The 11,637-nt window shown below is 42.0% G+C and overlaps 1 protein-coding gene and 1 long non-coding RNA gene across 2 annotated transcripts; both read right to left on the bottom strand.

Annotated features, from left to right (window-relative positions):
* Positions 1–901: 901 nt before the first annotated feature.
* Positions 902–3,645, bottom strand: LOC147599734 (uncharacterized). The gene is made up of 2 exons (XR_015259403.1): positions 2,976–3,645; positions 902–1,363 (listed from the first exon to the last, which is right to left on the bottom strand). It is a non-coding gene; the product is annotated as an uncharacterized LOC147599734 (long non-coding RNA).
* Positions 3,646–3,767: 122 nt separating this feature from the next.
* Positions 3,768–11,637, bottom strand: LOC104482502 (uncharacterized). The gene is made up of 7 exons (XM_086754893.1): positions 11,616–11,637; positions 10,823–10,951; positions 8,700–8,828; positions 8,255–8,383; positions 7,424–7,549; positions 4,928–5,056; positions 3,768–3,881 (listed from the first exon to the last, which is right to left on the bottom strand). The coding sequence occupies exons 1-7, from the start codon at positions 11,635–11,637 to the stop codon at positions 3,802–3,804; spliced, it is 744 nt and encodes a 247-aa protein (XP_086611019.1). The 3' UTR covers positions 3,768–3,801.

Below are 11,637 nucleotides of genomic sequence, written 5' to 3' on the forward strand. Positions count from 1 at the left end.
TTAACTTCAGCCCTCTGGGAAACGGAGAGCCAAGAAAGGCATTTACCAAGTGGAAGATGGATATAAATTTAAACATAAAAAACATTTCTAGTGAAGTTTTCACTTTCATTTTCAACAAGCTCCAGTGCTATGTTCAGGACAGCATCAGCCCGACAGTGTTTCACTGGAATCTGATGAAGCAAGTAAGCAGAGTTATATTCTTTTAATAGCAATTACACTCACTTGCCACTTCATCTAGGGAAAAGCTGATTTCGTAGTTTTTCCCATTTAAAAAGTCCACATTGTCTAGTAAAGACTATTTTGTAGGCACAGACTTAGGCGAATTTGTAAATCTGCAGCAAGGAGCAGAAGCAAGACATATTAATGACATCATAAGCAAGTACATTTCCTTAATTAACAGCTAATGATGTAAAGTTTTGGCACTTGTAGAAAACAACATCCTGTAAACATTTCCCCTGCCTTGTGAAAAAAGTGAAAATCTTCACAAATAGAGAACCAAGACAAGACATTCAAAACTACCCCAATCAAAATTCATTTTTAAAATATTTTTTAAATATATAATTTTGATTTTTACCTTTCTATGATTGCACTTTGTTTCAAAACAAAAATCATATTGAGCCCCAAATCAGAATGATCTGTTTAATGGCACTGAAGTGAACTGCTTTCCCCAAGGCAATAACACAAACAAGCTAATAAGTATTTTGAAGGAAGGATGAACAAAAGAAGACTATTGCATGTGAATGGTTTTGTATGAATTGGCATTTTCTGATTTCAAAGAAGTTTGCTGAAGTCTTTCCCAGGTAGATCTACTTGGGCCTCTAATTCGTTGGTACAGGCTCAGTATCAGTCACTTAAAATACGTGTTTCATCATGTACCTAAAATTGTGACATTCTTTAAAAATACTTAATTCAAAAATCTTTTATTTCCTTTATACTACATATTTACAGTTCTAATATCAAGGTACTGCGGACAATGTAAACAAGTATACACAGGTGTAAAGGATATGGCTCGAGAAAGGTCCCCTCTTCGACTAGCTGTTCTCATCGCATGGCAGTATACATCGGTAAGAAAGCACCAGTACATTTTACAAACTGCTGTCAAACAGCAAAATGTAAGTTCTTGGATTTTGTCCCTTAGCTGCTGAGTGACCACACCAGACATCAGGCATCTTTCCCTCAACTCAGACGTCCAATGTATTGGAATGGGGCCAGTGGAGGGTCACTGAGGTAACCGAGGCTGATACAGGAGGGTCTGAGGGAGTAGGGTTTGCTCAGTCTGCAGAAGAGAAGACCTAGGGGAGGTCTTCTCTGCCCCATGGGGGCTGTAGATGAGATGAAGGCAAACACTTCTCAGAGATGCACACTGAAAGGATGAGAAGCGGCAGACAGGAGTTGAAACTCAGGAAATTCTGATTAGAAACTAGGGAAAAAACATTACGAGCATGACGTTTTAACTAAGACGCGGGCTCAAAAAGGTTGTGGGATCTCCATCCTTGCAGATATTCAGAACTCAGCTGGATTAATCTCTGAACAACCCCATTTAACTTGAAGTTGACCAGGCTTGGAAGAGCAGCCTGGACCTCCAGAGGTCTCTTACAACTTAACTTACTCTACGATTCTATGAAAAACCTTGAATATAATGCAATGCTTGCATTTCTATTGTAGTTTAGCTCTGCAGTAAACACACAGTTAAGATCAAAAAGATGACAATCGCTTGACTGGGGTCATTCTTCTCCAGCAGTTGCTAAGATTATATCTAATTGTCTCCCTCGAGATTTACCTTATCAGTTCCAATTCAATGAAATTGCCCCAAATTCACATAATTGTAGGATCAGACTCAGGCCAGGACATTTCCAAAAGAACATTTAAAATGTCACAGCTGATAGTAAAGCCCTGCTGAGAGCGACACAATTCTGACTAGTTTTGGGACAACAATTTTGTCGTATTTACATTGAATACCTTCACAGAGCTGTAAAGCAGAAATGACAAGGGATCAGCATCAGCCTCTGCAATTTTCTGCCTGAAAGCACAGTTGGTTAATTAATTTTGAGACCTTCATAAAATCATAGAATGGTTTGGGTTGGAAGGGACCTTAAAGACCATCTAGTTCCAAGCCCCCTGCCCTGGGCAGGTACACCTTCCACCAGACCAGGTCGCTCAAAGCCCCGTCCAACCTGGCCTTGAAATATTCAGAAAGACCTTCAGTGTGTTTAGGATGACTTTCAGTACCTATGAAGTGACGTATAACAAAAATAAGACTTCCATGAAGCTGAAAAATACCTACCAAACCTGTACTGCTTCCAATAGAAGCAATACTTTTCACAGTTTGAGTTACAGTCCCAGGTGAGCAACCGTCGCTTGCTTTGCACTGGACAGTTAGTGACTGCAGATATGTTTAAGACCTGAGGTGAACCATGGGTTAAAACTGCTACTGCATCTACTCTTTATCCAAATGCAATAACAAACAGCATCTTTAAAAATCACAAGGTAGCATCAATTATTGTCACTTTGTCCCTTCTAAGGGAAAAAAAATCTTCTCTTGCAGAGTTGCAATTTGTTAAGGTGTGAGAACGGCAGCTGAACGCAAGACCTGGAACGGCACGTACTACCACGTCTGCTGAGCCATGGTCCTGACGCCCCTTAGTAAGTGCACTTTTGATACAGTCAGACTCAAGAGGTTACCACACAGCTTTTGTAACTCTGAACCTAAAGAGAGGTATAAAGAGGCACTCTGAAATATGCTGTCCTGGTTAAGCAGAATATTAAACTAGAGAACATTATTTCTTTATAACAACTGAGTCCTATATTAAAGAACAACCTGTCTAACCAGAAAAAATAGCACCAAAATGTCTTTGTTCTATTAAGTGACCAACAGCAGCTGTTGAATGCTGTCAGGACTTTTTAAAGCTAACTTAAGCTATTGTGCAGTAAAAACACATTATAATCCCTTATATAAAGAACACAGATTATCTCACCCTTGCTTACTATCTGTTTTCTCCACCCAAGATTAAACTCCTTTCTGCATTAGAAGGTATTGTTTTACAGGAACTGCTGCACAGTTCGACTTGACAAACCTATGAGAAACCCAACTGACAAGATGGGAGAATGCAGAAAGCCAGAAGAGCCCGACAGACAACACCATGCTCTTTGGAAGACAGACTCAGATGTAAGCAAGAAACAGATGGAGAGCTTCCAATCAGTCAATCCACACTAGAAATGTGGTACATATTCTTAAACTAATGAACAACTTAGAGTACTGTGGTGGATTCTTCTTCAGTTGCAAGTTTAAAATTAGATTGGATGTTTTTCTACAACACACAACGCTATTCAAAGAGGAATTAACTTGGTGAATCCCACTAGTTTCTATGCAACGTGATTTTGCAGTGGCTCCGTATTGGCTTCATAATCCATGAACCACTCATTAAACTTCATGCCAGTTGTCAAGTGGGTTTAGAAAGGCACTTATACACGGTGTGGCTCACTGAACATTGATATGCTGCTTATCCTGATACTCTTCAGAGCTGCTCTTATTAAAAACATGTCCAATCTTTCAAACAATGAATTATATTATATATCAGAAAGAATGTCCAGAGCAGATTAACGGAGCGGTAAGAGGCTAGGAATAAATACATGAAACAGATTCAACTTTTTAAAAGGATCCAGCTACTAAATGGCCTCTGTAGTCTTCCATAAGAAGTGTGAATACTTCAGTACAATTCAAGCTGAATTGAATAACTGTTTTCATATCCAAATTCAAATACCGTCTGTGCATATAAAACAGTTCATTTATTAGTCCAAATGTTACTGTTGTAGAGCTCTTGGAAAAATATTCCCTTTTTCTTGAGTTTGCTCTTCATAAAAAGGAAGCTTTGGAGGGCCACCTAGAGAATTAAGTAGAAACACGGTTTCAGGTCTATATAACATAACACTGAAATATTGTATGGATTATACAATTTACACTTAAATAATTCAACAAATGGTACTCTTCAAAAGAAGGTAGAGGACTGAGTTACACTGGCCTCCTCATAGAAGCAGAGAGCAAACAAAACAATAAGATATCTCTCAAATGGAAGGTTTTCCAAGCGTTTCCTAAACTAAATGCAGAATTTCATGGTATCACCATCAAGCCAGCTGTGATTAGACTGTAAGTGGGAGGAAACTTTCACACAATACAATATCTTATTAAGAAAATAAATTATCTAAATTAAAAAAAAAAACAACAAAACCCTTTTGTGATAGAGCAACGAGCTCTTTTGTAACCTCACAGAGCAGTCTGAAACTATTTTCCAATGTCTTATCTACTCTCTTAGCTGATCACAACTCATCATGCTCTTCAAAATCTGACACCTCTACAAAAAGTAAGCGAATGCGATGGCATGCATAGCAAGTAAGCCTCCTTATTGATCTTACAGAGGCTGTGGACATCAACTGTTTCAGGGCAAGGTTTCATACTGGCAGGCACAGAAGAGCATACAGCTCTCCAGCACAGCTGTGCTGAGGCAGCATGGGAATCCCTGAGCAGGCTGTGCAAGATCTCCACTTCACAGCCTGCGCTGAGGGGAAACCACTGCACTGAATAAGTTCAGCTTGGCCAAGACCTTACAGCCACCTGGAACAACTCCTGGCATTTGCAGTGTCCCCTGGCATTTGCAACATCAGGCTGGCGGGCCCTTAGGAGGCCAGCACACATCAACACAACCCTGCAAGCAAAGTTGCTGCTATCACAGCCTTTGAGTTTTTCACCAGAGATTGAAATGCAGAACGGCTTCTGCCTCACAGCCTCACACAGAAGCTGTGGTGGCGGCTGCTGAGCACCGTGTTTGCACAGGGGGTTGATACTCCTGTCCAAACGGTCCACTGACCACCACCACGGTCAATGCATGATTTCCTCTACTAAGAAAGGCTGCACATGTCCAGCTTGTGTTACCTTCTTTGCAGGTTGGCCCCATCCACGTGGCTGGGCACACACAGTTCCCGTTGTATGGATTGCACTGGGATTTGCTTGCACACTGGCATCGCAGGGAGCAGTCGGGGCCGTACTGATCTGACCTGCAATCTGGAAGGACAGAAGTGTTTGAAAGAGGGTAAATGTCCCCTGCCAGTCTCCCTGTTCTCCAGGATCAGGAAGCTACTTATGCACCTACATCTGTTAACACTAAAACGGGACATTTTGGAAAGCCTTGCAGTCTTCAAGTTTCATCTACCGCATGGTCTGCCCAAACTGTAGCCCAGCTGTCCTAAAGAAGTTCCCAGAATGGAAATCATTACTGGTGTAACAGGGGTTGACAGCCCAACAGAAAAGGTCTTGGGATCTGCTCAGGAAAGTTACTGTCAGCATCCTGCATCTCTCCACTGCGCTGCTTGGCTGTCAGTGTGTGCCAGCAAAGAGCCTTCACTCAAAGAATGTGAAATTGAAATTAATCCATTTTACATACACTCTTATGTCTTACTCCTGTTGCACAATTCTGCTGCCTCCTGGCAAATTAAACTCCCAAATACAAATACATTTTATACCTAGGCTGATAAATTCTCATTGCAATTTTTTTTTTAATGCAGTCAGAGCACAGGCACGAAGGAAAAGTTAGCAGCAGGTCACAAGGCAGGGTGCTAAGTACACTGTAAACAACAGCCCTCTCTCCCTCACCTTGCTAGAAAATCCCGTAAATAACCAAGGCGCTCACTTTCTCACACAGGCACTCTTAGGTAAATAAAAGCGCGGCTGAGCCCTGCATCAGCTGCAGCCCCAACACGTGGGAGAACTCTCCCCGTGCGCTCAGAGCTTGGCCTTTTCAATTAGGAAATGTTATGAGAAAAGGTCTCCCCGAACACCTCTGGACCTGATTTTAATTTATATAATACCACATTTTCATGTTAATAACAATGTGTATTTAAGACATCTGTTTGAAAGTCTGCAATGTTAATTTACTACAAAAAAACAGCGCCCATAAAAGTCTGTTATATTCTCTCTCTCTTTTTTTTTTTTAATTAACATTTTGCCTGTTTAATGGGTGCTTTACCAGAGTTCAAATTAAAATCAGGCCTTTTATCTTTATGGCTGCTGCCCAGTCACAGCTGCTCACAGTTATATCACAGATGAACTGAGCCTAATTGAAAATAAAAATGCAAATAAAACCTACCCCATAACAGCTTTTCATGGACGGGGGCTACCCTAGCTGATTTAAGAAAAATAAAAATGACTCCTAGAGTTTGCAAGAAGCAAAAACTCAGTTCACATTTTTGGTGTTCAGCTTCCCCCTTGCGTTTCACTTCTGCCTAAAATTTTGCTGGAAAGGCCTCTGGATGCCGAGTGCCGTGCTGGCTGCGGGGGTGGCTGATGTCCCCCGTCAGACCAGTGCCTGCACACTGGGTGGCTTTGATTTCTGACCACAAGACAGTGCGGAGAGGGAAGCAAATCATTTTGCATTTTTGTTTTGCAGGTTGCACTAGCACTCAAAGCTCCCTGCAATTGCTTTGCCTTAATAACAGGCTGTTTAAAGTTGTTTCCTGCCCTATTCTAGAACAAAAAGAGAAATAATATTCCTCCACGGTTGTTCTGGGGCTCAGGAGGATTGTGGTTCCTGGTGTGAACCTCCGATAGTAGCACACAGAGGTTCACTCATTTTACCTTGTTTGCCATAGCATTAGGATCACAAATCTCCACTTACATTTGCTTAAACTGCTGCAACTGCTTTTATTCCAGTGATCACCCTAAATTTACTGTGTCACAACTGTGATCGGAGTCTGGCTCAAGAATCTTGCCTGCCATTGATGCCTCTCAACCCTGCAACCACCTCATCAGGGTACAGCGGTAGGAGCGGTTTTCCCTACAAGAGAATTTTCTCATCTACTTTTAAACTCTTGTTACAAAATAATTCTGCTTTCATGGGCCAGCCACTTCCTAAACACACAGCCTAAGTGCCTGGGCTTCCAATGAGGGAATTTTATTTGGATTAAATGTTCCTGGTCTACGCTGAACCCCTGAGGGAGGCATAGCTGCTGCAAACCCGGAGCTGGACATACTTTTGCATTGGTCTGAAAAGTGTCACAAATGTCCCTTTTCCCTCCCACATGGACAATCAGATCCTTTCATGCCCATCTGCACCCTCTTGAGTCTTCCCCACTACGTCTGCAAGACTGCAGGCTTCTCAGTATATTCTTTACCAGCGCGTGTTCTCTGAAACTCAGAACAAATGACATTTTACAGCTGACCCATAAGCAGTTTTCCTATCAGTGTATCAATTTAAATATTGATTAAATCAAGAGGTACAGCCTGTTGATAAAGCTGTTGATAACCTGTAAGAGTAATTTGCTACAAACAATGGGTTCTTGAATACCAGCAAATGTCCTTTCACAGTTATGCTTCAACCAACAGGTCATATTGGTCTGACTATAGAATCCAGCCCTTAGAAAATATTACCCTTACCAATGTCACATTTGTCTCCAGTCTTCCCAGGTGGGCAAAGGCACTTCCCAGTCTCTGGATCACAAGGAGCACCTCCGCAGTCACATCGACGCTGGCACCGCTCTCCAAACCAGCCCCTGTCGCAGCCTGATGGCAAGAGCGCTTTTTTAGACGCACATTTGAATGGCAAGATGTACATTAAGTGAGAGGAGTTTTTCCAGGATGTCTCAGAGGAAAGCTCATAAACTCTCCACTGAAGCTAGTGTAAACACCAAGTTTAATGAAGAACTGAACATAGTGGAAGAGGTATAATATTTATATGAACTCTCTTTATGTTGAGTTCATCTCATCTAACCTACCAAAGGTATCTGTAAATCTGTCCCAGAAACATAACTGGCACTTATTTTCAGTTTTAATTAGAACTCTCTAGAAGACCATTCCATAACACTCAACAGGTCTGACATGCACCTATTTAATAATCTTATTTGGAGTTTTAGAAGCAAATTTAAAATCAGTAAAAGGAACTTATTTTTAATAAACAACATGTGGAACTCATTGCTGCAAGACATCATGGAGACCAGGACTTTCAGCGTATTAATCGGAACCAGATTAGTTAATTTACAAGGAAATGAGAACACCCAGCTATAATAACAGGTAAACAATCCCAAATCTAGTGTTTCAGGATATTAATAAAGCTCAAAATACGGAATACATTACTCTCAACAAACATTAGAGTAATGACATGGGTTTTTTTGGGTTTTATTTTGGTTTTTTGGTTGTTCGGGGGTTTTGTGTGGTTTTTTTTTTTTCTTTTCTTTTTCTCTCTCTTTTACATCAGAGAGGTATAAATACCTTTTTCGCAGTGGACACCTTGATAACCCAAAGGACAAACACACTGTCCCGTCACTCCATCACAGCTTGCTCCATTTTTACAGGCACATGCATGAAGACAGCCTAGTCCATAAAACCCCTGGGGGCATCCTGAAAAATGAAAGGATCAAATGAGGAATGTTGATGAAGAAAAACATTCAGCTCTTTAAAATCCTCTATATTCTCAGCTACATTCCCTGGGAACCAACTAAAATTATATTTACCATTAACTCGAATAACATCACATGCTTTTAAACTTGTATTACCCAGCATCAGAGGTATGCAATTCCAGAGAGATCTGGAAGCAGCTGGGTGATCTGGGACACCGTAAAAATTTCAGGTGAACTGGCTAGGTGTTTACGTGACTACTCTGAAGCCTCACATCCCATCACTGCTGGAAAAGGCTGCCCAGGGTGCCTCCACTTACTGTGCTCACAGGAGTGGCCGTAGTAACCCTCGGGGCATCGGCAGCAGCCCGTGAACCTGTCGCAGGTGCCGTTGTGCTGGCACGAGCAGTCCAAGCCACAGCCAGAGCCATACTTCCCTGGGAGACATTCTGCTGGCAGGACATGGACAGAAAAATAGACAAAAAAAAATTAAAATCACTGATCTAACGTACAAAAGCTCTTACATTATAGCTGGTATAGCTGAGATACGATGCCCATACAATAACTGCCAGAAGCCAAGGAGTTTGTTATGAAGACACAGCATTTCTGCACAACTATGATGTATTTACCTACTTTGATGAGAAGCATTTTATTTTATACAGGTGTTAGAACAGCAATTTCCTTGTATTTTTTATAGTCTACCTTTTTAAATTTGTCTCTTCATGTGGTCAATGTCAAACCCACACCATGTGTTGTAAAGCCACATAGTAAATGGTATAAATGGTATCGTCTATTTTTTTTTTCTATATCTACAGCAATATTTTCTTTTAGGCACTCAGAAAGTGTGAAAGAAAACATGAAGTTTTTCCTCCTCTGTGTTATCATTGGAGTTCGCACTATTCCAATCCCTAATAAAACCGGGAGGATCTTTTTCACACATAGCAACAGACTTTCCATGTATAATGAGACATCTGCTTTTACAGAACTAAACATGCCTCAAATTACCGAAAGCCAAGTCATGCAAAAGTGACGGTGCCAATACAATTAACCCAGGCATCACTTCTGCGTAAGTTCACCTCCCGCTGCTGTCATAACTTGAATCTGCGCAGACCACTTAAACAAGTGTGGCCGTCCAAATAATCAGACTCGTAACTCCGCAAATGTCAGACAAAATCTTTCAAGAACATTGTATCTAATCACTAGAAAAAGCATGCCTGATTAGCTGTCTTTGATTTCAAGTCAAAACACACTTAAAACCACACTGCTGTGGAAATCAAGAGTCAAATTTCCAGTAACTTAGCTATCTCTGTCAAAAGAAACCAGTGAAGCTCGCTCTTGTCATCTAACACACAGTCCCTCATACGATGTGCGCGTCTGCCCTCTGTGCTTGACATCAGAGATGTTTTACCTAAGCACATCTATGAGAGACACCCATGATGCACTTCTCCACCTGGTGAGACCTCCATGACCCTACTGGGACTCTGCAACCCAAATGGGGTCTATGGGTGGTCACAGAGATTTCAAAGAACAGACAAACAGAGATGGACACTGGTGGCCTAGGCAACATGAAGTTAGCTGGTAATTGGTAAATTGCACGTTTTTAGTGCCTGTCCATAGCGATATTCAGATTGTGAGTGGCTCCATGTAGTTAGCATCTTTCCTGTTCTCCCCGCTCCTTCTCTGCACACAGGCAGTTACAATATAACGGTGACATTGTCTTGAATGTGAACCGGGAACTAACAATTTATTTGACATCATACCAGTAAACTCATTGTTTCCTGAACATTTAAGTCCATAACTGTACAGACATCTCTTCTCTGGAGAGATAAATTGGAACAGAAATGCAGAATGACTTTTGGGAGATGGACAGAAAGACGCAGAAAAACTCTGCTCTGGGCTGGAAGGAGGGTTTCCGGAGGGAAAACTGATCATATTCCGCTTTGTCTTGAGTATGGGAGAGCTGTCATGGAGAACAAGGGCAAGAAAGCAGAACAATCTCAATTGCTTTGGACAGATGTCAGAGCCATACTGGCAGGGAAATCAATATATGGGAAGTTCAACTGCAGTCCAGTGTCAAAGGGAAGGGAGTAACAAGAGAGAACATAAGAGAGGAGGGAGATGTGGGCTTCTGCTGACCTCAGAGAAGCACATGAAAGAAGATACAGAACAACAGTCCCATGAACAGAACAACACAAAAGTTGGACAGGTGAAGAAATACGAGTCTGTGCAAAATAATTTATGAGAGCTGCAGAGCAGGACTTACGAGGACATGGTTTCTGAAAAAAGACCTAAAAGGTCTAACTAGGGGGCAGTTCTGCCTGAGAAAAGCTAGAGAGACAAATGCAGTTGGGAGGGAGTCTACCTAAGCAAAAACTGTCCCCTCTTGTGGGTCTGTCGACACTGCTTAATGTACACATCCACTACCATCAAAGCCGAAAATCACCTTTCTCACACGATCTTCCCGTCCAGCCGAGCCCACAAGTGCAGTTGCCATCCACGTGGTCGCAGATACCACCGTTCTGACAGGTACACGTCAGGTGGCAGTTGGGGCCATATTGTCCCTGGGGACACACTACAGAGAATTAACACAGTTTGAAAAATAAATAAATTAGCATCCCCCAAAAGAATGAAGGTGACAGGGAATAAATACAAACACATGCTCCCCACAGGGTATCCCAAGGGCCCAGTGCCTCCCAAGGGCTGTAGGAACTCTACTCCATGGTTTTTAGCAGTTTCATCCAAACACTCCCTGTCTCATTGTGTCTCCTCACTTGGCTCCACTCCACACTTGATCCTCCTGCTCTCATCTCTCCACTCCTCTTCAGCAAATCCTCTCTCTTCTCTTTTTCAGCTCAATCAATCTGTTTCTAAATTTATTTCCACCCATCTCACACTGCTCATGTTGTGTGGTACGAACTCTTTCCCTATCTTTATCTTTGTGTTGTTTGGACTGAAGTCTCTGAAAACAGTGACTTCAGCTTTGTGGAGAAACCAGTGCAACGGCACCAAGCGTGTTGGAGCAAAGCAGTGAGATGCGGGCAGGAGGCTGGCGTAGTATAAAGGCAGAGTGATGGAGCAGAGAGGGACAGAGGCTGAGTACACAGCAAATTGCCATGTTATCAAGCAAAGGTGTGGGGAAACACAGCTATAAACAATGTTTGGCGCCGAGTTTTATTTGCTGGGTGTTTTAAGTACGTGCCCAACTGAAGAGATGACCTTGAGTCCCGCTTTGTTACCTTGCTGACAGCCGGGTCCCAT

Source organism: Chlamydotis macqueenii, chromosome 9, assembly GCF_036417535.1.
Source record: "Chlamydotis macqueenii isolate bChlMac1 chromosome 9, bChlMac1.mat, whole genome shotgun sequence".
Taxonomy (NCBI): domain Eukaryota; kingdom Metazoa; phylum Chordata; class Aves; order Otidiformes; family Otididae; genus Chlamydotis; species Chlamydotis macqueenii.